At 29.6% G+C, this 27986-nt stretch overlaps 1 protein-coding gene across 3 annotated transcripts in view; it reads left to right on the top strand.

Moving 5' to 3' along the window:
• Positions 1 to 534: 534 nt before the first annotated feature.
• LOC129973000 (serine/threonine-protein phosphatase 4 regulatory subunit 1-like) overlaps positions 535 to 27986 on the top strand; it is a 125850-nt gene continuing 98398 nt past the window's right edge. For 2 of the 3 annotated variants that reach the window (XM_056087335.1, XM_056087336.1), the window contains exons 1-3: positions 535 to 586; positions 686 to 727; positions 8964 to 9141. In XM_056087335.1, the coding sequence (XP_055943310.1) occupies positions 580 to 586; positions 686 to 727; positions 8964 to 9141 (227 nt within the window). In that variant the 5' untranslated portion in view covers positions 535 to 579. Of the gene's footprint in view, positions 587 to 685; positions 728 to 8963; positions 9142 to 27986 lie in introns of those variants that run through there. The other variant, XM_056087339.1, reaches the window with a different exon arrangement.

Raw genomic sequence — 27986 nt, 5'->3', positions numbered from 1 at the left:
AATGATAGAATGAATATTCCAAAATGTAGTAAGGTTATTCATAAAAGCTTGAAAGGGCTGGATTATAAGTAGATAGACTCCGAAGTAGCTCGTTATGATTCTGAAGCATTTTTTGGAAAAAAGAATGGGCTGAATTGTCTGATATGTACCAAAATAGGTTTGGTTTTAAGATCATTATGCACGATTTTATATATCTGATATACAATGGGCCTGCCCAAATAGAGGGAAACAAAGACTGACAGAATGATTGATATGTATTGTTCTTGATTATCAATTTGCTCTTTCGATCCGCGAGCATCCTCTTACTGAAATTCTATTTTTATCAGATTCAAATGAGTCTAGTAAGCTTGCATAATTTAGCCTCTAAGAGATGCAAATAAATTAATCATCTTACTTATTTTCCATTTCCTTTTATTGGACTAGAAATTGAAAGAATGATTTATTAAGTTAGCAGATTAGCAGAAATTGATAGTTAATATGTTATGATAGAGTTAAAAGCAGAATTATCCAATAACTGGGCTGGCATTCGTGATAACCAATGAAATCAAAGCTTTGTTAATCGCGCTTGTTCTCTCCAACATGGCGGGTAAGCTTGTTGTTATATTTAGTTGATTGTTTTAGTATTAAAGTTGAGATTTTTGTTCATCTGTGTTCATACTAAAAGACTTGCTGTTTTCGCTTTCAGATGTATTTTCAACAGAAGATTATGAGGACTGCTTAGAGGAAAGTAAGTTGAATGACATTTTGCATTGCGATTAGAGGCAGCTCTTCAAAGCAACGTAGATCCTGTCCTTTTATATTTTCCATCATTTAGGCCTAACTGGAATATGATCGGTGAATTTTGTATTTCTGTCCGAGTTACTGGCATCAAATAGTAATTACTGAATTTTACGTATCAATGAATTTAATATCGGTTATCTTTTTGGTATGTCAATTCTTTTTTCAATTTTATATTACGTAGTCGCGCGTTGTTTAAGGTTGATGTTTTGCCTAAATAATCATCTATGGGGGGAAAAAAATTGTCAGTGGAAGAAAAATTATGAACCCATTAGTCTAAGTTTATTGCTGACAAAGTAATAACTATATATTAGTGAAATGATTTTTCTTTCGTAATGTGTTTTACATTTTGTTAATCAATAGTGCACATTAAAATATTTCTTAATTTCTGCCGATACCCGATGTTTTTTTTTTTAAATGTAAAGCTTCTATTTGATATTTTTTACTGAAATTTTAAATTATTGACGTATATATTTTTTAATGTATAAACAGTGTGTAATTTTTAATTCTTTTTAATCCACCTGTCAAATTGTGAAGCATTACTAGGAAACTTCAAAATCTTGAATGTTGTTTGATTTATTTTTTTTTCTCTTAATTTTCTTGCTATCAATATTAACTTTTTCTTTACATTATATAAGTAACATGAATAGAATGCATAATTGATAGAATGGAAATAGTGTTTGTAATAATTTTAGTTAACAGTAGATTTTAGTATAAGAAGTTTTTTTTTATATCTCTGAAAATATTGCTCATAATAAAAGGTATTGAATTTTTATGACCTTATTTTAAAAATTTGTGAAAAAAAATTAATTTTGGTTTTTAAAGTTTATATACGGTTTTAGATATATTTATTTTCTTTTTCATTTTGTGTTTGACTTTTATTTATTTTTTAGCACAAGGTTACCGTATTTAGTGCATTAAAACCACATTTTGATTACTATTGTATTAGTATCTACTAATGAATGTATAAATTGTGCGGAAGGCATTTTTCTTATCCTCCTTCAAAATCCATGATTTTATGGATATTTTGAATTGTCATCCAACCATAATCTGAAGATTAAATGCGAGCTACAAAAAAATCACTCAAAAGCGAAATAATTGATTATATTTGTATTTTTCTAGCATAATCTGTATTTTGTTTATTTTGACTAATTAGGAAATAAGAAATATATAAAATTATTAAAATAGTTTCAAGTTAATACCTGCTAGTAATTAAGGAATAGAAATTATACTGCTTTAAATGGATATATGTAAAGATTTTTCAGTCGTGTAATTTTTTATAAATTATTTCTATACTTTGAAGAATAAATTGTTGTATAATTTGCATGATATTAAAGCATCTGTGATTAACATATATTGATTTGAAAGATAGAGTGCAATAGTCCTAACTTTACGATAAATAATTTATTTTCCATGAAACAAGTTTTTACAAAAAATTAAAGGTAAATAGACATTTTTTTAAAAATGGAAATGGTTTAATGATTATCCTGTACATTTATCTTGGAGAAAAAAAACAAGAAACAGAAGTTTGTCATTTAGAAAAGTTTTTGAACAAATATTTGTTAGGGATTTTGTTATCTAACTTAAAGATAATAGTGTAAAGCAAATGCTTTTGGTTGATGTAGATTTTATTGAGTGTGTATGCAATCAAAATAATGAGGATATAGATACATAAAACAAGGATCTTCCTATTTGGATAGAATCTGCTCAAGTTGAAAGATTTTTTGTTTTAATTTTTTTGTTAATATTTTCAATTTTGTGTGTGTGTCCCTTATAAAAAAATTAATACAGCGTTATGAAAAGATATTTTAAAGATGAAATAGAAAATGTATTTCCTGTTCTTAAAATGTTTAGGTCATACTGAGTTAAAAGGGAAAAAAGGTGACAAAGGTTGCTGTTCTGCCTTATATACTTAAATTCATTAAATATTTAAACAGTCTATTTGTACCATTTCTCTATTTCCCTCAATCACTAGTTCATATGTCAAACATGTGAATTGTGAATCAAATGTCTGCTTCTGTCCACATAAAATGTTGCATTAATTTTTAAATTGCAGATAACATGAACTAGTTTTAATTTTGAAATCAGTGTTTACCTTTAATTGCAACAAAGCAAATTGCTATTACCTGAATATTAAGCTTTTTGCAGTTTGTGCATTGAGATAACTTTCTGCAGAATCGAGAAAAAATGAGAATGTAATCGATTCTCAAAATTTGCTTAGTGAGTATAAATTTTGTTCTCCATATTAATAATATAATTTAATGAGATATTATAATTTTTCTTGTCATTTTTGCAGATTCTAGAAATGAAATCAAAAATTACCTTAAATTCATTTTCCATTGAATACTTAAAAAGTTAATTAAGTATGTATCGTTGACAATGAAATATGAGTCGGCAGAATGATTAGGTACTTTTAAAAGATATATTTTTTGAAGGAATTGATGAATATCTCTTTAAACTGCTTGGAGATCTGGAAGTGTAAATTTTCTTTGTTACAAAATTCGAATCTGACAGTTGTATAAGAAAAAAACATTCATACTGATTAGCATTTTATTCATAATTAGTTAATAAAACTAAAATCTATTTAGTCAATTAAATTGTACCTTTAAATTTTATTTATGCTTTATTAGCAGTGCTCACCTGTGACATGATGATAAATTTTTGCAAAATGAAAACTAGAAAACCCTAAAATAAAATTATCAAAACAAAGTAAAAAGTGTTTTTTAGTGAATCCCAAGACAGAATTCGCCAGCCCCAACTAGAAATCAATCGGACTCCTTCAGAAGATTGAATTGAAAATTTTTAATTGTTTTATGAAAGTTTACAACCTATAGGTGTGTCATTAGCCATCAATTACCTTTCTCGCTTTGCATTTTTTTAGGAAAATCAAAAAAAAAACACACCCTCAAATTTCCAACAGATTTTGTAGCAATTCAAAAATTTGTTTTGTATCTGTGCTTATGCCCCCTCCCCCAGATATGTTATTAATGTTCTGTGCCTTTCTTGTGTAAGATATGCATGGTATAAAATATTTCTTGCTATTTGCAGAACTAAAGTTTTTGTCTCAATAATCTAAGGTGTAATTTATTTACAATTAAGAGTGCTTCTTTGCACAGACCTTTTATTGACCAACAGTTTCAGTTATTAATACACTGTAACTGAAACTGTATTAAACTCATTTTATCAAACTATCTAATTTGAAACAGTTGTCCAGAATTTCCTTGAAATTAAGCATGCATATAATCGGAATTTGCAGTTTGTTGGCAAATGGCAATTAAAAAATCTGGTGAGCGTTTGCACCCTAAATAAATTGGAATAAATTAATTGAAATAGATTATCTGTGCAGAAATTTAGTTTCAGTTAATTTTTTTTTCTGATAAATGACTAATTTTTAAAATTCAGTAAGTTATGTCATATGTCTAAAACAAATTTCTTTGGAGCAACATTTGTTTGCTCTTATTTTCAGTGTGCAGATTTTTTTTTTCTTGCAGTCATTAGAAACCATTCTGCTGGGAAATATGTGTAAAAACTTATCCAAAACAACAAACATTAAATAAATGTTTTACATTAAATTTTAAAATTCGAGATATGTAGAGACTAACTATGACTACACATGTGCCAAATTTCTTCACGGAAAGGGCAATAGATTTTTCTGCGCATCGCTGAGACAGATACTCGCACAAACATTTTCTATCATTTTAAGTATAAACTAACTTCAGTTAAAAGTTAAAAGAATGTAACACTATTTTTCACACTTTGTTAAGAGTTTACCATACAATACATAAGAGGGAGAAAGTGAAGCAAAATGATTCTTAAATTTTAGGCACTTAAAAAGTCAAGGGAAAATTTTTTAATAAAACCCAGAAATAACTAACAAGTGCAGAAATGTTGGAATGTCAATTAAATCTCTTATGCTTAGCTTGATGTCCATGATTCCTTCCCTCAATAAAGTATCTTTAAGTACCAAATTGTGATGGATATTAGAGCTATGGTATTTTATTGCAATATGCATATTCTGTTTCGTACGTGAATCTTTTTGATGGATACTATTACATTGTAATACTGTTAAAAATTTAATTGTTCGAGTTTAATCTTCGAATTGCATAGTATCTTTTTTTTTTGGCACAGTGACTTCAATTTTTTATTCCTTATGTAAGTTATAATTACAATGAGCAGTCTCTCTCTTTTTTTTTTTTTTTTTGCCTTTATCAGTGGAAGATAAATTACTCAATGAAAATGTTTGACTTAAAATATATGATGAGAACAATGAAAGCATTTCGAATTTTATTGCAAAAATAAAATATTTTGTTAAATTTTGATAAAAAAAAAGATTAAAACTAATCGTAAATTGATACAATTAAATATATATATATTATTTTTAAAACAGTGTATAAATTAATTGTGTCTAGCATTTTCTAAAGTTTTCAAAGGAAAACGTTGAAATCTCATTTAATTTTTATTAAAAAATTTATCTTGGGTGCAAATTTTAATCCTTCAAGTTTGTTTGTACCAAATTTGGTATTTCTAAATCTAATGAACTGATATTTAGCATTCTAATACACATGTATATTCTCCTTTATAGTTTGTAAAGATGAACTAATATTATGCCTAAATGATGAATTAAATAAATACGAAATATCTTTGTATGTTTATGTAAAGTAATGAATTTATCATTTAAAAATCTCTTTTTATAACACTAAGGTACATTTGGCTCTAAGGTACATAAGGCTTTGGCTTTGGTAAGGCTCTTTTGTCAAACACAAAAGTCAAATGTAAATAAATTACTGTGCTAATATTTCAGATGGCTTCACTGAACATTTTTACAGTTGTATTTAGTCAACTCGTAGCTATTTAAAGGAAGTGAGGAAATATTATTAGATATGTTCTAGAGATAACTCGCCATGTCACTTAAAACTCTATTTGGTAAGAGGAAGAATGATGTTGAAGATATAACGAAATAATCATGAAAATGAGAAATTCACTCCTGTGTGAAAATAGACTTAAGCAATGCTAGATAGGTAATGACTACTATGACTTACCTATGAAAACTATATCTTTAAAAATTATTATTTCACAAATATGGCTTCTACGTTGTCTTAAAACTATAAAAAAAGCTCTTTTAATGGTATCAGTTTTATTTTTGTGTATTAAAAAAAAATTAATGCAACAATCAAATGCTATTATCATAAGTTGAAGTTACATTTTACTGGAATTCCATTTGTAAATGGAAGTGAAATAAATTTTCAAAAATTATAAAATGCAATTAATTACTTTAGTTATAGACTCTAGCAAGCAATTCTCAAGCTCCAAATGTGTTGCACTTTAACCAGACAAACATGTATAACCTGTAACTGGAAACGTGAATTTCTTCTCATGGCTAGAAACATGGAGTTAAAGACTCCATTGTTGTTATTATTTTTATCTTTTGCAAATAGCTTTGAATTTATTTTGGAGGAATTATTAATAATTAACTAATATTAATAATTGCTAACTAATTATAATAATTAATAACTAATTATAACTAATATTAATAATTGTTAAAATTACCTTAAGAATATTTCTTTGTTTTTTTTTCTTCTTTTTATATTATTTATTTTCACATATTTTTTACATTATTATTAAAAGCAGCAACATAAAACAGTAGACCCATGAAGCTGCTTTATCCCACTATATCTGAATCACGTAAATCTGATTTCTTTTGATCTCTATTTTTGCCTAATTGTAGTAAATTTAAGATTTGTATATTTTACAATCATAAGTAACATATCGGTTGGGAAAATGTAGGTCCAGGCTTCATTTTCAGTTGTATACAATAGTTGAAAATTAGAATGAATTCTGAGCAGCTTCAAAACAATATTGTGCTTAGGCATCCGGGAATATGAATTCACTAACGCCTTCTTGGACCTCTTGAGAAAGTATTTTTTCCTTATGCATAGAAATAATTTGCCATGTCATCTTTCTCTTCTTCTGAATCTATATCCAAATTTTTTTCACTTTCTTGTTCACTTTTTTTCTTCATGATTGCTTAAAGTTGTTTCTGCACTGCTATTAACAGAATCATCTTCCAACATTTCACATTCTTCAAACCACTGCATTACAGATGTATCAAAATCTGGATCACATGGCTGAATTTTTTTTTGAAGGTCCTGGTTGTGTATTATTAATTTCTCTTTAAACTGCTTTATACGAAATTTGTAGAAATTAAATGGTATTAATATATTTTTTCAACCACAGTTCCCAAGATGTGGATTCAACGACTATAAATTTAGTTAAAAGTGTCCGTGGACATTGGTGATTACGACCTATTTTCAGCATTTAAAAAAATTAGAATGATCTAAAAATTTTTGAATCAAATATGTAATAAGTTCTAGAATAAAAATTTTTGGTCCGGCTTCACCTTCTTTATCCATGCTGAATCTTTGATGTGGTGTTTTCTTTGTTGAATTATAATAACTTCATTTTTTTCAAAATATCTAAAAAAAAAAAAAAAAAACATAGCCCTGAAGTAATTACAAGAACAAATTTAGCATATGTTTATATATATTTTAACTGGAGGCAAGGAAGGCTGATAGTTTATTCTTGTTTTAAGGACTTGGTTAACAGTTAACCCCTTGACATGTGTATTGAATTACTGAATTTTTTTTTTATTTGAATCTACTAATAAATAAAAGCATTAAGTAATTTAAAACAAAAATCAATTAAAAATGCTTTAATGTCTAAAGTGCCTTTTATGTTAGAGATTTGAAATAACAGTAAATACTCCAAATAGAATGTGGCATCTAATTAAAGGGGAAGTAAATTTGTTTGTTAAAGGATTAAGATAAAAGTTTCAATTAGAGTTGTAGACTTAACAAACATGTGTTATATTTTTAGAATATTATCATTTTATTCAGAACTAACTAGCAGCTAGCGCACTGCTGTTGCAGAAGAAATAATTTTGGAATTTTTTTTTTTTTGTTTGAAAATTGAAATACTTATCTTTTTGAATTAGGAGTAATAGAAAGAATATTTATTTTCTTATCGACAATGAATACATTAATTGAAATTAAATGATATATAAAGGTGAAATATAAATAATATTTATTCTATTTTTTTATTGTTTTAATAATTATACTATGCTTGTTTTACCTTCGCAGTGTCACAAATAATTAATTCGTAAAGTTTATCACAATCGGATGAACAGTGCGACAGCGCATAAAATACGAAGAAACAAACATTCATTTTAATATATATACAACATTAGTACAAACTATGTTATTGATGATATCGGTTATATTGGAGATATTGCTATGTAAATTTGAAAAATAAATCCTATTTGATTAAATATATGCATATATACTAAAAATCTTAGCTCAAGAAGTAGTATGTAATATGCTCATTCCTAGATATAAATGATTTTATATTTATAAAATCTTTATATCTAGAAATTTATTATTTTATAAATACCTTTTGCATTTTTTTTAAAAAAGGCAATTTTATTTTTATATACTAATTATTTTTTTTCCTTGCAAAAACTGATTCAAGTCACTGATATTGTAGATTTTGAAGAAAATTATTGGACAAATAAATGAAACTTCAGTAACAATTATTCCCCATTAGCTTATTGATAATACACAGTTGTTAAAATACTGATTTTAATAAATTAAATTTAATAATTTATTTATTCAATTATATGGATTATTATTTATTAAGTTTACTGTCAAATTCTGATACATATTTTAGAGTTTAGAAAATTTGAAAGAATATAAGAGGGGGGGGGGGAATCAAGATTTCTATTTTTGGAATGTGATATGCTATTAACTTTTTCTGTCAATTTGTTTACAATTCAGAAAGCATATTAGATGATTTTATAGATTGTAAAATACAAGACAAAAATAGAATAAAGAATTTAAAATTCTTTATTATAGTGTTTTTAGCTATCAGTATGCTATGTTCTTATTTTCATTACTTAGATTTTATGCTTGTGATACTACTATTTAAAAAGTTTATTCATAGTTATATGTATACAATTAAATTTCAATAATAATTATAGGAAAATACTGTTCAATAGAAACTTATGTTGCTGATAGTAATTTTTTTTTTTTTTTAATATTATGAAATATTTTTATTCAGTTTATAAATAATATTTAATTTTTTTAATACCTCTTTAAGAAACATAATTTTTATTGTATGTATTTATATTTTAGATGGTGATAATAAAGAAGTAAATGAACCAGTGAAAGACAATTCTGACATGACTTTAAAGCAAGGTGTTAGTGAACCTGAACTTTTTGCTGCTGAAGATTTACTTGTTAATCCTGATGATCTTTTGCCTCCAGTTGTAAAGCTTGAAAAATATGCCAGCAGTGATATAGTCTTCAACCGGTAGGTTTTTTTTTTTTTTTTTTTTTTTTTTTTTTGTAGCTTTTTAAATACAATTTCTTTTAACATTGTCCTTTTTTCTTATATAATTATTATCCATCCATTTGTATCGCAAGATGCTTTCGTAATTTTGTATATAAAGTAAAAGATGAAATGTCGTAATAATTAAATTGACCATTCAAATCAATGTGTAAAAATCGGAGAGTAATTTTTATAACAATTTTTAAATAAGAAAAATATCCAGTTTGAAGGAGCAATGAAGCTTGTTTGATTTTCATTATAATTAAAAGTACAACTGCAGGTTATATTTTAAAATATTTTTAAAAATTAGTTACAATTTTAATGAAAATTGAAATATTGTGCAACAATTAAATTGGTGTGACTGATGAAATAATTTTTAATTTTAAAATAGTTTAATTTTTTCATAATATATAATATAATATTTAAAAAAAAAAGTTTTTTTCAGTATTGTGAATAATTAGATACACAATTGCCTAGATACACAATTGCATATTCAAAATTATTTTTATGCTGAATTTCATGTTTCTGATCTAGTGATCCATTCTGTTGAGTGTCTTTGCACACTAGTGCTTTTATTATTTATAGAGCAGAGATTAATTTGATGTACTTGATAGAATGCTTCTCAGATTAATGATAATTTATGTTTATGTTTACTTGTTATCTAACACTAAATCATATTAGACTAGAATAAAAAAATACTTTATGAAATAGATTAGAGTTAGTTTTATATATTGAAATCAAACCAAAAGTATTAATTTAAAATAACTTTATTACATGGTTATTCATAAAAAAATTGATAATTTTTGTATCTTGGGAAGTTTCTGAAGTATAATTTGGAGCAACTCTTAACAGAGTGAGCCAGCAAAACCAGTAATGGTAAGGAACAAGGAAAGTTGGGGAAATTTATACTAAAACTTAATTCTAAACTTTGACAATTTTTATCGATTTTGACAATTCACTGGTCTTTTTTTTTTATTCATTTGACATTCATAACATAGTGTCATGAAAAGTGCTTGGATTTGAAAGACATCTTCAAGTGCCTTAAAAGTGCTTAATTTAATGGAGAAGTAGAAACACACCATTTTTTTTTTTTCGCCAGATGCATTTGTGATAAATAGTAAACAGCTGTAAAGCTTTTTTTTTTTGTCTTTATCAAAAAAGAAAGTTGATGAAATGGAAGGAATGCAGGGCTAGATAGATCCAGGAGTGTAATATATGTTGATTAGAGTTAATGACGTTTTGCTCCTTTTTTCTGTCTTCAACAATTGGCCCCCGTGTATATTAAAGTATGGTTATCCATAAGATACACTATGAAATGTAAACATTACCAAACTTGCTATGACTGGGAAAAAAGTTCATATTTCTTTAATTTTTAAAAGTATTGTGAAGAATTTTTTGCTAATGTGTTTTAGGTAATGAAGCATGAATTAGGATAAGGACAGTCTAACAGAAATTCAAATGTAATAATGACCTTTCAAATTTTTTTTCATTCTTTTGTTTATCTTCTAGTTGAAAAGCCTTATAGTTGTGGGAGTGAGGTATAAATATATTTTCAAAGCCTGTTAAAAAAATTTTTTTTCTATGGAACCTATTATCATGATTGCATTTATTTCAAAGCAAATAATTGCCCTCATTATTGAAAAAGACATTTTGAAAATCTCAAAAAGTAGTAAGATCCAACGTTTAAACAAAGTTAGAAACATTTTTAGAATTTTCCACATTGTACTTGAATATTTAAATTAAAATATAGTCACTATATTTTAATTGACATACAGATTTGGCAATGATTATAGTCTCGGGTTTGGCAATGATTTATTTTTCAACATCATGACGCCAAAATGTTTTCATCATTATATTTTGTTTCGCAATAAAATTCATTGGGTAAAACAGAAATAAATATTAAAAATTCATATTTAGAATTAACAATTTTTTTTCAATAAAAACTATGCAAAAAAACCTCTTTGCTTTATTAACTGCTTACTTTTTTTGTTTAATATATTTTTTAAAAAAATACAAATGCTTAACCCTCTTGCTGCATATCCTGCGATTTCCATGACAACATAAAAGTAGCAAAATTTGTGCAACCCGTGATTTCCGGAGGGTGCAGTTTTCCATCTGTTTAGCTGTGCAGCCCGCTCTTTTTACATCTATGGTTTCATTGCAGCTTTTCTGGTTTCATTCAGATCTGGGTTAACAGACAGCATTAGATGCCCATGGTTCTGCAAAATATACAAGCATGTTTTGCAAGCGCTTTTGAAAGTTTAAAGATGTCTGACAGGATATGTTTCTTAATTTTTGAACTTATTTTGATAAAAGAATTATGCTGCAAGAGGCTTAATTTCTACAATAATTTCTTGTTACTCATCCTGTTATAGAAATTCTTTACCCGAATGAAACATCATCAACCTTTAAAATTGGTCATTTAATGACGGTCGGAAATGGAGGTAATTCATATTTTTTGCACATGTGCCAGACGAAGGATGTTTACATTAAATTTTTAAGTAACTGAAATTACTCTGTATGATTGTCGGCATTATATTTAAGAATATTCTATTCTATTTTGAAAAACTGTCATACATATAGTTTATGATGAATTCTACTTCATAATGTAATGGCTGTTTTGTATCAAATAATGTTTATTATGTGCTTTATTTTTATATTATATCAATCTATTGCTTGAAAAAGTTTACTCTTTTGCCATAATTTCTTGCATAGTTTATGTTATTGCAACTACAGTCCGATGATATAATTGTTTAATTCATATTTTTTTTATAATTGAGTGATGAGACTTGAGGTTCCATCAAACATTTGTACTGATAGTCAAAACAATTTATTAACATTAAAATTCAGTGTATTAACATTCAGAATTGCAGTAGAGATGTAGGATTAATCACAACTGCATATATGTGAATTCTCTGAAAGCCTTCTTTTACTTTTCTTTTTCTCTGCAGACATTTAGTTAGTGAAAATAGGTTTTCCTTTGTGTTCTGTGGAAAAGGTAGAATAATTAAAATGAGCTTCCTTTACAATTATGATTTTCAGTTTTAATGGCCCTCTTTTATTCCAAAGAGAAAATAGCAACCACACTTTGAACATTGTGTTGGTCGTAATATATGTTGCAAAAACGAAAGTATAAATTTGGTATTCAAGTAGTTAAACTACTTTGAATACTGTTTTAGTTAAAACTAAATATAAAATATTGGTAGAGTATTACATTCCAGAACTAATTTAATTTGTAAATGAGTAAGTATTGTTTTCCACTTCGCAAAGGTATTTTTATTGAATTATGAGATATTTAGCATTTTTGCTAATATTTTTAAGAATTTATTGTTATGATTTCCTTTTTTTTTTTTCCTGAGTACTGGAAACATGGATATGGAAACAAAGAGTTGGATGTTATTGTTTGTCCACAATGAAAACACTTCCAGACAATCGTCTATGTTTACGGCGGGCGTTATAGAAACAGATACCGGCAGGGAAGATCCATTTTGAATGGGTGGAATAGGACGGAAGTCTGGGGGTTATTCTTTTTCTTGGCGTCAATTTGAAGCAGTTAAAAAAAAAAAAAAACTGTTGCTCAATCGTCTTCTAGCTTTAACCGCTGTTGCATGTATCTTTATATTTGTTTAGCTTGCTTCTTTTATATTAATATTAACTGCATTTCCTTATTTAATATATCTTTTAAAATGCTTTTTCAATTTAAGAAAGGAGAGACTTTAAAATTGCAGTTAAATTTTAAAATTGAAGGACATGGGAGTGAAGAAATTTCAACCCTGAAATGATAAAATGAATGCAGGAATTTATGGATTTATTGCTACGCTGCTCATGACTACTGATATATATTGAAAAGAAAAGCTCATTTATCACCCTATTAATTGAATTGACAATTCGTGAAAAAAAGTTTCCTTTGAAACAATTTGATTTTTTTTTTTTTCAAGCTGAGGAAAATGAATAAATCGTCATCTGGAGTACTACCTTAAAATAACAGTTGACTACCTCTACAGATATTTTCGTAGAGACTACCTCTATAGATTTTTTCGTAGAATAGATTGGGCTTATTTATTTGGGTTTTCCTTTAAGTCTGAGATATCTGGCACATGCCTGAATAAAAACTTGAATTATTTTCAAATTCAGAATACTTTTACGAATAAACTTTGCGAAATTAATTATGTTATAGAAAGCTTGTGCATATTAAAAATAAGTTACAAATCAAAGTTAGATTTTTTTTAAATCTAAAAATTGATAGTATGGTAATTGTTAATTTTATGGTTTGGGAAATAGCATATACATCGGAAAAATCAATTTTGAAAGGGTTCAAGCATTTTTATCAATGAACATTTTACTTTATAACAGAATAAACACAACCTTTTATAAAAATAATGAAATAATTACGACTGATTATGCTATTGTTTTTATGTTAAATTAGACAGATTATATTTCGTTTACTCCGTAGAATTTGATTAATTATTTACATAAATTTAAAACAAATTAAATGAAGACAATTAATGTTTTGTCATACATGATTCTACTTAATTATTTTTTTCTTCTTGTGCAGTTGTTAGACATACAAATAATTATTCATTTGCATTGCATTTTTAATTGATTTGCATTGTTCTTTCTATCCATAAGACAGGAATATCAGATATTTTCAATATTCCGAGTACACAAATGATTTTCTACTTAGTGAATTATTTTTTTGAATTTATTTTCAAAAGTTATTTGCAATAATACCAGATATCATCAATTTAGTGCTAAACATGCCAACGAAAGAAACTTGAATGAATTTCTACCTCTATGAAAGTAGTACATTCATATTCTTTAGTACAAAGAATATGAATACTGTTTTTAAAAAATTCTGTTCAGAAATATTTGACTGGACAGAATAGGATTTATAGATTTTTCTGTACTGTCAGGTTAATCTATCTTTTATTTTAGTTGACATTAGATGAGTTTTGATTTCTAGCTGCTTCCTGATTTATGTTAAATGGCTTTTTAAAAAAAATATATAACAAATATTGTACTGAACTGTATTGAATATCGATTGATTGCAGTTGAACCACCTATGGCAATATTCCTGCTCCTACAGTTTTTTTACTAACAAATAAAAATCAGCTGTAATAAATAATTTTTTAATAATAAAATAAATAAGCTGTCAGTAAAAAAAGTTCAGTGTAAAAAAAAAAAGAAAGAAAGCATTCAATTCATGTATTTTCAATTTTTCTCACTATATGAGATAATACGAAGTGCTCATATGCAGAAACTGTAAAAATAAAAATCTTTCTGTTTATGACATGCATGGTCCACAGTTAATAACATTTTAATTTCATTACACAATTTTCAAAATTTCTTTGCTACTATTTTTAAGTATATTTAGTTTAATACTTATTTAGTTTAATACTTTTTTTGCATTCCTATTTTTTATTATTATCTGAATGATTAGGATAAATTTTGTTTCTATTTTATATTGTAAAAAGTTTTATCAAATGTTAATTTTTCTTTGTTTTCCCTAACATTACTTTTTTTTTTAACAATTTCTTTTACCAATAAATTAGCCAATAGAGCAATTTTTCATGTAATTGTTGAATGGATTTTGTATTTAGCATTTTTCTGTTTGTCAGTATAATTTTCTTTCTCAAGCCAAATTTGATTATAACTTTTTATAAGGTTTTGCTTCTAAGTTTTCTATTTTTATACAAATATCATAATTTAATGCTCTTTGCAACTGTCCTTTTTTTTTATTTTTTAATAGTCATAACAAAACTCAGTTTTAGATTATTATTTTTGTCTTACTGTGCTCTTGCTTTCTCTGAAATAAGCAGAGACTGAAAATTTAATTATTAGTTTACTTTCTGTTGCTTTACAAATTTTGTTCCGTTAAGGCTTATTTATTGGAATTGTTTTACTTTTTCAAATGTAGATTCAGTAAATGCATATTCTTTTGTAAATTTTAGTTTAAGTGGATATGTCATTTTGAGATATCCATCCTTTTACATGTGAAAAATTTATTTTAAGGACTATTAGCTATTTTGAATATTTTAATATATACAATTTGAAACTCGTGTATCTGTTTCCTTTTATTGTAACTTTCATGAAATGTGCAAAAATACAAGAATCATGGAAAGAATTAAATCTCAAATCTCCCCCCTACCCCAATAAACTGAACTGAATAGACAGTCTATGTATGTTGTAATCTATGTATGTTATTTTCTGTGCAATTGACTTGCTGTTGATTTGCCATACTTTAATGATGCAATTCTTTTACTTTTGACCACAATAAATTGTTTATACAATGATTATTTTATGCAAAAAAATTAAAAATAAGAAATATGCTGAATTAAAATGTATATGTCATCATAATTGCAGAAGTGGGGAGGAGGCTTTAAATTTATATAGCAATGATGGGAGAGGGAAATGATTTTGTAATTCTCTGTTACTTTGAAATCCTCACTCCCCACCACAATCAAAGAAATTTCCTGAAATATTCCTTATTACAAAACAACATTTCAAAATTTAAAGGTCTATATACAGTGGCTCAAAAAATTGAGAGTACACCTTTTACTTGATAAATCTGACTTTCAATATAAATAATACATTACCAGGAAGTGGAGACATGTTTTTATTTTTACACATAACAAATGGTTTAATTTAGAATAAAAATAAAGAAAAATCAACAAAAAACTTTTAAATTGAAAAGTTTCAGAAGCATTTTAAATAAACATATGCAGAATTTTGCCTCAAAAAATGGAGAATACACCAATGAAATTTTTGCAATACACACATAGAAAGAAAGTATCACTATTAAGTTGTGTGTCTTTTGGCTCTTATAATGGCCTTTAAATGTCACGGTTCTGATTCGATCGATTTTTGGTGGTATCTGAAGATATTTTCCCCATTCTTCTTGCACTACTTGTTTTAAATGGGTTTTGTTTCTAATTTTGAGCTTTTGAATCACTTTTTCGAGTATGGCCCACGGATATTCAATGGTATTGATGTCGGGGTACAGTGGTGGTATGTGTAATTGCTGTTTACAATGAAAAAGACACCATATTTTGACGTTACGTGCATTCTGTTTGGGGTCGTTGTCCTACTGGAAAATGGAATTTCCATTTAAACCCAAATTTTTAACACTTTCCTTTCGATTGCTGCTACCATATGGTTCATCCAACTTGTTGCAGGAACTTTTCAAATCATAGGCAGAAGTGTAAGTGCTGAAACTGTACGAAATGCCATTAGACAAGCTGGATATAAAAGTCTCATTGTTAGAGAGAAACCGTTCATCAGTTTGCAAATTCAGAAAAAGCATTTGAAGTTTGCAAAAACTTATCAATTGAAGACCAATAACCTTTGGAAGGAAGCTATATTTAGTAATGAAAGAAGACTCAACATTTTTGGCAGTGACAGCGGCTGACAGTTGGCACACAGTTGACATCGTACTGTATGGAGAAAGCCTAATACTGCTTTGGATCCAAAAAATTTACGTCCTACAATTAAACATGATGGTGACTCCGTCATGATTTGAGGTTGCATGGCTTCATCTGGGGTAGAAAATTTAATTTTTATAGATGGCATTATAAACGACATGGTTTACTTGGATGTACTTGGCAGCAATCTAAAGGAAAGTGCTAAAAATTTGGGTTTAGATGGAAATTTTATTTTCCAATAGGACAGCAACTCCAAAGAGAATGCACGTAATATCAAAATATATTTTTTTCATTGTAAACAGCAGTTACACACATCACCACAATGCCCCGACATCAATACTATTGAATATTTGTCGGCCACACTCGAAGCAGTGGTCCAAAAACATAAAATTAGAAACAAAACCCATTTAAAACAAGTGGTGCAAGAAGCATGGGGTAAAATATCTTCAGATACCACCAAAAATTGGTTGAATTGGTACCATGACGTTTAGAGGCCAAAGTAAAAGCCAAAAGACATGTAGCTAAATACTGATACCTTCTTTCTATGCGAGATATTACAAGAATTTCATTGGTGTATTCTCAATTTTTTGAGGCAAAATTCTGCGTATGTTTATTTAAAATGCTTCTGAAACTTTTCAATTTAGAAGTTTTTCGTTGATTTTTCTTTATTTTTACTTTAAATTAAACCATTTGTTATGTGTAAAAATAAAAACATGTCTGCACTTCCCAGTAATGTGTTATTTATATTGAAAGTCAGAATTATCAAGTAAAAGGAAGGCGTACTCTCAATTTTTTGAACCACTATATAGGGAATGATGCCTCTCTTTTAATGTAGGATTATAAGAATTTTTGCCTGAACTATTTTCACATTTGCTGCGTTAATCAGTTTCTTTTTGGGTTAATCGATGATTTTGTGTTTTTAAAAAATTCTGTCCTGTTGATTTATTGTCTGTTTGCGCCAAAGCAAAAGCCAACCTGGAGTGTTTTCTTATGCGTAAGTATTTTGAAACAAATTTTAAAAAAACACACACACCTGCATTACTTTTAAAGGCGGGCGCGAGAGGAGAGGGATGGGGAAAAGTTTATTCCGATTACGACTGTAGAAGAGGGCGGGGCTAAGGAAAGACGATTCTGGGAACTCTGTCCCATGTCAATGACCTCATTCAAGAATTATGAATGGGAAAAAAGCGACGGCGAATATCGTTTTACGTAATAGGGCAGCGGGTATGAAAGAGGGCGGGAGTTTGATCACAGGTGTGCCGGTGTGTACGCATGTCTTGTGTGGCATCTGGAGATCCCGGATCTTAAAAATGGATATGCGCTCTTACAATGGGACGGCATTCTTGCGTCTAGTGTTTGCCGCACCATTCTAAATATTGCTCACCAATGCTCTTCACTTTTTGCTTGTTTATGAAAGACAAAGTAATTTCTCGATTCATTCATTATACGTTTTTAATCTGTTTGCTGCAGTTAAATATTGATAACGCTATAAACTAAATGTAGTTTCAGAAGTTAATTTGTTGATTAGCGGGGATTAGTTAATTATAATTACTGTAAACTCGAAATATGTGATGGACGTCTAAATTACAAATAAATAAAAAATTAAAGGTTGCATTTGTGCGAAACTTTTACAAAAGAATGTTCAAAAGGAAAAGGAGCAACAAAGCATGTAAGTTATTAAGAGCGTTTAGAAATTTTCTGGTGAGTTAATTAAAAAGGACCTCTTAATATCAGGTACCTAATAAAGTTCAAATGAGTTGATTTACTACTACGCGTGAGGTGCGTTTTCTATTTCCGACGTGTGATTTTCAGATTGTTACTTGCATTTCCGAATTAGAATTTGGAATAGGGATTTAATTTGTAATTTCCCGAAAAGGTAAAAATTTCATTATATAATATGTTCGCATGTGCGTTAAAACATGATTTGATCCCTATTCCAAACAGTCATGGGAATGTTTTTAGACAATTTTTATTTTTCTTAATTTTAAAGAAATTGTCCAAATTTTAACCTTTGTTAAGATTTCTTTGTCTAAGCCACGCTGAACACAGGGTGACGAACCGAAAAGGAAGCCAGAAAATTGAAGAGAGAAACCATGAGAAAGTATTCTGAGATTATGTAATTTTAGAAAAGAATTTGTTGAAACGCAATTTGGTTCAATGAGACAAATAAAGGCACAATCGGATCGGGGAATAAAGTTAGAGAAGCCGGAGTTCGAGCCATTCGGAAATGGTTTTTAAAAAGTATATTAATTGGAAATTATTACACACACACACACACACACACACACACACACACACACTTCTAGCATTCTATGGATTCTGAATTGAATCATTGAGTCAGCACTTACACGAAATAGAAGATATCATTTAATTAGATAATTAAAAAAGTAAAGCAAAATTTCAGTAAATTAATTCAGAATAGATACAACTAACAACTTTTAAAATTCATTTTTTATTAATATATAAATCAAAATAATTCCCACAAACTAGAATAAACTTTTGAGTTGAAATAAATTAATTCAATTAATGATTAAAAAATTCTGTTCCAATCATTGCCATCGCAATAATAAAAATTATATTTGCTAAGTAGGAAGTTGTAATTGTTGGAATTTAGGGGGGGGGGCGGGAAAATTTACACAATTGTTAAATTGGCATCGTTAAAAAATAATCTTTCAATTTTGAGAGAATGCAAAAATTAATTTTGTGCTGTAATATTTTTGAAAGTTATCGTGGGAAAATGCCAAAGGTTTACTTAATTTTTGAGTCATTAAAATGAAAATTAAAAAAAAAAAAACTGCTTTTAAGTTGACATTTCTACCCACCAAGATATATACCTGTCGTATTTGGTAGTTATAAGGCAAACAGTCAAGCTTGTAGAATGCTAATGCACGCTTGCACTTTATTATTAGTGTATGCATATATATAATATATAATAAACTTTCTCATCGTATCTATCTTAGACCCAAATAATCATAGAAAAAAATTTAGTCATCGAAATTAGCATCGACTGCAATTGTTTTGCAGCTTTTTACTTTAACATATACGAAGTTTAGAGAAAATATTGTAATCGACAGAAAATTCGAACTCGATTTTGATATATATCCACCTTTTGTATCTTCCTAATAGATTGAAAAACACATTTCTGGCGTTATGTCTCTCTGTAACAAGGGTACTCAAAAATGAAAATTTGGTTTACCCTATTGCGTAGAAGCATAAAAAGTGCTTAAATTTACAAACCACTTTTAGGTACGTTAAAATACATAATTTTGAAACAGGCCCTTAGAAAGTGTTTGAGAAGTGCGAAGAAAACGTTTTGAGGAGGGGGCCTACGTCTCTAACCGCGTGAGGAAATTCATATCTCCAATTACGGGTTGAAGATGTTTTATTTATGCCTGATGAATGTGTGTCTCACCTTTTGATATGCTAACCAAAAATATGCAGGTGGGTCCAATCAACGGAGAATGAAAGTACAGTAGGATGAATTGGGTGCACCAATCAACATCTTTCATCTGCTCTAAAAACATTAACAGTAACGCCTCTTCAATCTATTATGCGTTCCATCTTTGTTCTCATTAGTATGCCGTTTTGACACAATATTTGAACAAATGGTTGAAGGATTTTACAATTGATTTGGGATAATTCATTGCTTATGTCATTACGTTAGAGGATTGCATAAAATATAGTTGGATGAAGTTTCAACTAGAAACCTTTCGTTTTCAATGATTGTGATTTCTTTAAAGTTTCTTTCTAATACCCATCCTATCAAAATTTTTATTTGTTCTACCCATCTCAATAAATTTTAGTTTCCATATATGAAAAAATTCTGCTAGATCTGATACTTTAAATTTTTAAAGAAATAAAAAGATTTTCATAACTTACTCTTTAGGTTTCAGATTCTATCATTTTTTAAAAAATGCTTTTTCTTTTTGTAACTCTTGCTTTTTTTTTTGTTTTTTTTTGTTGGGGTTTCCCATTGACATCTAGAGATTTGTGCTGATTGGCATGACAATCTGCAGCACAAATCATTTAAGTTAGGAACATGAAATGTGTCAAAGTTGCTTCTTTGGTATTGGAGGCCTATTAAGAACGGACTTTCAAAATGTTAATTTTTTGAAAAAATAAAAAATTGAATGTGTTTTCGCCATAACATCAGTTTATTATCGCACATAAATTACGTGGCTTTTCAGCGATACCAATTTTATTTGAATGTATGCATTTTTTCTCCTTTAGTTATTTTTAGAAAATTAGTTTTGGGCACCGCTTGTAACAATTTTTTTTTGTATTGTAATTCAAAACAATGGCATTGCTTCATCAAATCGTTGAATCATGTTAAACTTGTTAATGTAATGATAAAAAAAAAGCATTTTCTTTGCTCTTAATTTAAAATGCAAAATTTTAAAGCTGTTTACTGAATAAAATTCTTCTCTTGGTAAGTGTTGTTAAATTTTAAGACAATGAGATATGTTATCTCGCGCTAGCTTCGAAAAATACTTTTTGAAAGATGCATTAACTATCATTTTTTGTTTTTGTTTTCATTTTATTTCTAACTATAGAGCTGCCGAGCTTAACCGTTTGTTCCGTTACTTATGAAAGTTAGAAACAATGAAATCATTTTCATTTTCTCTTAAAATATATAGTCAAGTATTTCCATAATTTTTTTTAAAGCAAAAGTAAGAAAATTTTATTTATTTTTGCTCACATTTTGAAAATTAAGTTTTTATTAAATTTTTGAAATGTGAAATATCCAACAATTTCTTTGCAAAAATTTAAGAAGCAGGATGCGGTAAGATAATTTTTTTATAGTCTGAACAAATCTAAATGTTGTTATTCTTTTCTGTTAAAGAGATTTGATCCAAAAAACACAATTAAAACATGGTATTGTTCGGTCGCCAATTTTTGGTAGTTTTGCCCATTTTATGATAACAGCCATCATGGAATACGTTAGTTCTTAGCTTTATAAGACTGGGAATAAATTGTTGCAAATGACTAAATATTTTGAGTTATCATTGGTGAAATTTATACTTCCACCCCTACTTTTCTGGTTTTATTGCTGCATATATTAAAATCAAATACAAAAATTTCAGTTTTTTTATATCATTGTTGGAAAAGATCCCAAATTTTTATCGTTAATTTAATAAAAGTTGATTTAATTTTTTGGTAATTATAGTTCTTTTTTTCATTTTCATTTTTGTTCATTCCAAAAATTTCCTTTACAACAGAAGACATTGTGTTTCTGCATTGCTGCAGAAATAAATATTAAAATTTAAAAATACTTATTTTAAATTTTTTTACACATTTAAAATTAATTTTAAGATACATTAAAATTAACAATTTTTCAATAAAAAGAATACATTATTATAAAACAGAAAGCATCCTTCGCTTAGAAAATATGCAGGTTTACGTATGTCTGAATGTAAATATTTATTTTGACTAAGATGCTTAATTCTTGCAGTCATTTTTAACTACTCACCTTGTATGCGATAATTATATCAAATTTGTAGATTTCTCTGAATTTTTGAACGAAATCCATTTGCGATTTTCATTAATGCTTATTTTGGAAAGCTTACATTTTCCCAAAATTTTGAAGCCCTGTTGGTAGTGTCTCATCGGTAGCTTACTCCTTTGAATAACTAAGCTTACTGGTTCTATACTCGTAATTGTAGATTTGGACAGCTTCTCTTTGATGTGTGTTCAGCATCTAGAATAACAGTTGGTACATTTGCCCTGTGATTGATTAAAAATTTGTATTTCAGACAGCACATATGTTTATTTTTAATTTGGAAGCTCGTGCATTTTGTGAGGTTTATTTTTAATTCTTCAATCAACGAATCGAAATTGTAGTCTGGAAAGGTAGTGTTTTAAGCGTTTTATTATTGCTTTTACGTTTGAGTGTATAAGTTGCTGTTAACAGAAATAAAGAAAGCAGACGCTGAAGTTTGTCTAAGAATGGAAAGTATACATTTTTTAACTCAAACCTTAAAACTATAAATCAAATGAAAAATGTTAAAAATTGTGCTGAACGTCATATAATCGTACAAGCTTAGATTATATTCCATTTTTCTAAATTTTATCATGATTTTTGTGTACTCAAAAGAAGGGGATGAGGAGTCTGTGGTTTTAGTTTTCACAGAGCCATTATATATTCGTTCTGCTATACACATCTGCTGAGTACTGAACGAATTAAATCTGAATAGTTCGGAAATAATTATGAAAAATTTGTGAAGTAGGAATTTGTCACTCCCTTTCGTTCTTCCATACTTGCATACATACCGCTCTCTTTCATGCGTACTGAAATGATGTAAACGTATTGCTTTCAGATGACAATAGACTATTTTAATAAATATAGAGCTCTCAATTATCAGTGAATATTTCTTAAAAAATGTTATTACTTTTTTTTTTAACAAGATCGATTATTACTCGGATATAGCATTATAGGATATCTGTAGCATTAAATGAGTAACAGAAATAGACGCCCTGCACGGTCCTTCTTTAAATGAGATCCCCCTCCCTCTGGACGTATTGAGTGACAGCTTAAAAAGCGAAGAGCCGATGCCTAGAAACTGATTTGGGCATTTTAAATTTGTGATATTATATTGTTTTCTTCCTTTTTTCCCTTCTTTAACTTAATGTGATTAGCTGCTACCAAGTTTTGCTTGAGATTTGCTTTTATATATGCTTAAAAAAAAATGGGAAAATGAGTTATAATCTTGGCACAGATCACTTGTTTTCAGGTTACTAACACTTATGAAATGAACGGAAATGCGGAAAATGAAAAAATTTTTTGAATGTAAGTGCTTTTTAAGACTCCCCTGTCCTTCACCCGAATCATTGACAAAGTGCTTCAAGCATCATTTTATTAGTGGTAAATAGTAGGATAATAATAGCGTCTGTGGGAAACAAAGCAGTATTGTATAAAAATTAAAACATATTGCAATTGTAAAGGAACTCATTGGTTTGGAAGGTAAAATATGTTACAAGTCGAATTAAAATTTCAATTTACTTATAGTAATCTGTTAAAATCAACGCTTCTACGGTTTTCATTGTTTCGTTTAGTTATTACATTAAAAGGATTAAAATAAGAAATTAAGAATATTGTTATAAAAAAGAATTTAAAAAATACGAATAGTTTTGATGTGATTTAGAATATTTCTTAGAAATTTGAGATCAATAGAAGCTAATTTTTTTTCACTATGAAATTTTATGACTGTTTAGAATACGGATATAAACTTGAAAAAGTCGGTCGTTTGGTATAGCAATTTGCGTACGGCATTGCGAAACGCATTCGATACCAGAATAAATATTAGATATTAATGTCTTTTAAAAAAATCTAAGCCATATTGAATATCATAAAAATCGAAACATTTGAAACTAGAAAATAATGTTAAAAAAAAAAAAAATGTAGGTTTTTTTTTTTTTTTTTTACAATGTAGAATCTAGAAATTAAAAGAAAAAGACTTACACTCAGAAAACAATCGAACTTTATAAAGCTACAATAAATATAACGAATTAAAATGCTTTATAAATGTTATCAAGATTTCAATTTACTTACGGCTTTGCTTCCCGCTTATTCGATTTTTTTTTTACCTCCAAGCTTATAATAAAAATGTTATTCTACCTTTCTAATTCATTGATAAAAGCTTGAAAAAAAAAAAGTTTGTTATATTTATTAAATTGGGGGGAATCTTGTCCCCATCGAGACCGTTATTCTCATTGTGAATATAGGCACCGCTGTATGAAGATCAAACCCGTCTCTTACATTCCCCGCCTGTGTTTGGCGAAACATGTCTTTGCATCAAAGCCTACTTTTCGTGAGTTGTGTATGTTTTTGAAAATGTAGGCTTAAAGGGATATTGTTACAAGCCTGTAAAGTTGCTTCCCAGCACGGTTCGTTCGATCACCAGAAAGAGTGATTTACAATTATTTGTATTGGATGCTGCTTGGGTGCCGAGCCAGCGATCCCAGAGTTTGGCAACAAAACGGATAATGCTGGAAATTTCGAGAATTTTAATGATCCGTCCATTAGGAACCGAGAGACGCCTGATTGGCCTAGAAGATTCTCGGCCCGCCTCCCGGGAGCTATAAAAGGCCGGCAATCTCAAGCTGCAGTGAACCAGATTCGAGATTCGAGGTATTTTCTAGATTCGAGATTCGTTTCGAGATTCGAGATTATTTTGAGATTCGAGAGATTTCGACTACTCGAGATGTCATTTTGGGATCTCGATCGTGGATACAACATGGATACAATTGCTAAAAGCGATGATATCAAGTGTCTCAAAGATGCTATATTTTATGGGAAGAAGAAAGTTTCAGAAGCCCGCCGCATGCTGCGTAAGGACCCCAATAGCCGAATCTGGGCCGCCCTAGAGCAAAAATCCCAACAAGAGCTCAATAAACTCTATGAAAAGCTTCAAATCTTGACAAAAAATCAACAGCAAGGACAAAGGAATGACCCTGTTCAGCCTGCTCCTAGACCAACAACCAAACCCGTCGTTTCCGTGGACTCATCACCCGAAAAAACTTCACAGAAGTGTACAGTTGCCACACAACCCGATGAAGATATGAATGTTGATGACTTCATACCAGTATCCCCAAGGAAAACAGCGAAGAGAACTCTCTCCACAACTAATGAACCTGACATTGAGACTGCGAATAAATTCGCCCTCCTGGAAGACGATAAAAAGCAAGAAGTCACACACTCTGAAGATCCCAAAAAGTTAAAAATCCCAGCCATCAATCTGAAATTATCTGAAAACTACAGCATTATACTGCAAGAAATCTGCAGACAATACCCAAGAACCGTTAACACCTTCAGAAATAACTTTATCCAAATTTCCCCATTTGCTAAAGATGAAAGAGATAAGATTCTCACCCTCTTAGATGAAAAGAATCAAGAATATGTTCTCTCGGAATCTCCTGAAGACCGCCCACTTAAAATCATCATCAAGGGTCTCCCAGTTAACATGGAAAGCAGTGTAATTAATGAAGAACTTAGGGAAAGGAACTTCCACCCACTAAGAATCTCCCAGCTGAGAAATTTTCGTCAGAAAACCCTCTACCCAATTTTCATGGTCGAACTAAAAAGGACTGAATTTGTTCAAGATATCTACAACCTGAAATCACTTGCTTTTTTAAAGATCAGAGTTGAAACTTACAGGAAAAGAAACAAAGCCACGATGTGCTACAACTGTGCTGGTTTTTATCACAGTGCAAGAAACTGTAAATGCACCCCTAGATGCATCAAATGCAATGGCAAGCACCCTACAAATAGATGTGACATAAAAGAAAAGTTAGAAGAACCTGTCTGTATCAACTGCCACCAAGCTGGACACCTCGCCTCTTGGCGAGGATGTAAATCCTACCCAGTGATCAAAATTAATCCGGAGCTAAGAAAATCCTATGCAGATGCTGCAAAAAATAAGTTCAGTAATCATCACTCGATTGCTCCTGACCCACCCAAACATGGAAATCCCATCACCCCTGAAAACATGCCTATTCAAGATCTCTTGGTTTCACTAAGAGAAATCAAGTCTATGTTGGCGGAATTTCCAGGCCTTCTCAATGCAGCGAAAAAGATCAAATTGGCCAAGACAAAAGAAGAAAAGCAACTCATCTTAATTGATGCTCTGTTAGAATAATCAACTCCTCCCTTGCAGCGCTGTTACGCCTTCCTCAACCTTGCCGTCTCCTGATTGGTCCTGACAAGTTTCTCCCATTATCCTGCACCTCATTGGCTCTGGCTACTAATCTGAACCCCGAAAACCAGTCCCCCCTTCTCCTGGCCTCACTCCTGTCGTGTCATCTCAATAATCTTCAATCTCTCATCATCTATCAGTACCTTGAACTAATAAGAAAATTTTCATTCACCGCTAAGTTCTACTCCTTGCTAGATTTACGGATGGTGGGGCCTGCGGCCCCAATGAGCCGTAATCCCGATCTCAACAACCCGGGCAGTGAACCAGATCGGAATCGTAGACAAGTAACGAATCTTCGATAGGATAGCGAAGCAACGACGGAGTGCTAGCCGTGTGTGAAGCTCAAGCTATTGCTGAGCTGAGCGCTAAGTCCTGTTGTCTACTGTGGAAGCAGCCTCGTGCCGTTTAGTAGTGAGTCGGCAGTTGGATACAGCTAAAGTGAGGAGACAGTGAGGATTTCAGCCGTTTGCAGAGACCGTAGAGCGAAACTCCGAGGATCCCCTATCCTGCTGGATTCTGTCTGGCCGCTTTGTGTGCTGTGGGCGATTACTACTTGTGCGCTACTGTTTGCTGTAGTGTGGTGCTGTGTGCTGTCCTGTATGTACGTCTCGGCTGTATATAGTTGTCGTCTTTGTATTCATTGTCTGTGTCTTAGTGTTTAATAAAGGTCGTTGTTGTTTTCTACTGAGGCCTGCTGATTGTTTTCTGACACCGTACAGTCAGGCGAACCCGGTGATCCGTAACAATATTTTTCTCATGTAAATTTAAAAAAAAAAAAAAAAAGCATATTCTCTTGCTTGAAATTGGTTGTGGACGAGGTATATCTGAAGTGATATGCCAAGTAATAATATATTATTATCACTTGACTTTCTCATTATTCGAGACGGATGGAAATCAAAATAAAAAATTACCTTAATTATTATTTAAATGTAATCTTTTGAAGTGGTATAAAACCAGTATAATGTGCTGTAAACGACGAGAACATGAAAACGAGGTACTACTCCGTTTATTTCTAAGAGTTATCATGTTCACATTGCAGAGCTGTATGAACAAGTAATTGCAATAATCCATTAGCTTCTAGTTCCCCCCCATCTGTATTAAGATAAATTGACTTAATTTTCTGAAATTTAGTTGGGAAGTGACCAAAATCTGAATTTTGTAATCTCAGAATTCATCATTGAAAAATCTTAATTACAAGGTATTTAAAAAAAAAAAAATTGCAGAAACAAATAATTGTTTTTACTTTTATTCTTCAGATTCCAGTTTGATTGTGTCTTAACCATTTTTAGTAAAAATTGAGTAAGAAAAGCTTAATGTTTATTTTTTGTTATTCAGTAGAATCTGAGATGTTTGATTGAATCATGAAACTAATTCGAGGCTGTCTAAATCAATTCTTGATGTTTGGCCACTTTAATGAAACTAATTTAATACAGTCAGATGAGAATTATTAATCACTTGATTGTGAACAATCAAATTATTCGAATTTTTCTGACCTCGTTTCACAGTGTCAGCGAGACAGATTTTTAGAGCTGTTATTTCTGAGCAGCGAACCTGAGGAAAGCAACCGGAGCAAGTTTTCAGTACAGGCGCAACATTTTGTAAGCATCGATTTCCGACGTTATGTTGCGGTAGAGTAAGCCATGTAACAAAAAACCCGTGCAAGCCCGAATTTTGTGAAAGATCTCTTCCGTGCATGCTATTAAAAAGATGTGAA

This window comes from Argiope bruennichi, chromosome 6, assembly GCF_947563725.1.
Source record: "Argiope bruennichi chromosome 6, qqArgBrue1.1, whole genome shotgun sequence".
NCBI classification, from domain to species: Eukaryota; Metazoa; Arthropoda; class Arachnida; order Araneae; family Araneidae; genus Argiope; species Argiope bruennichi.
The sequence above is the reverse complement of the archived record's forward strand: the minus strand, read 5'-3'. Positions and strand labels throughout refer to the sequence as shown.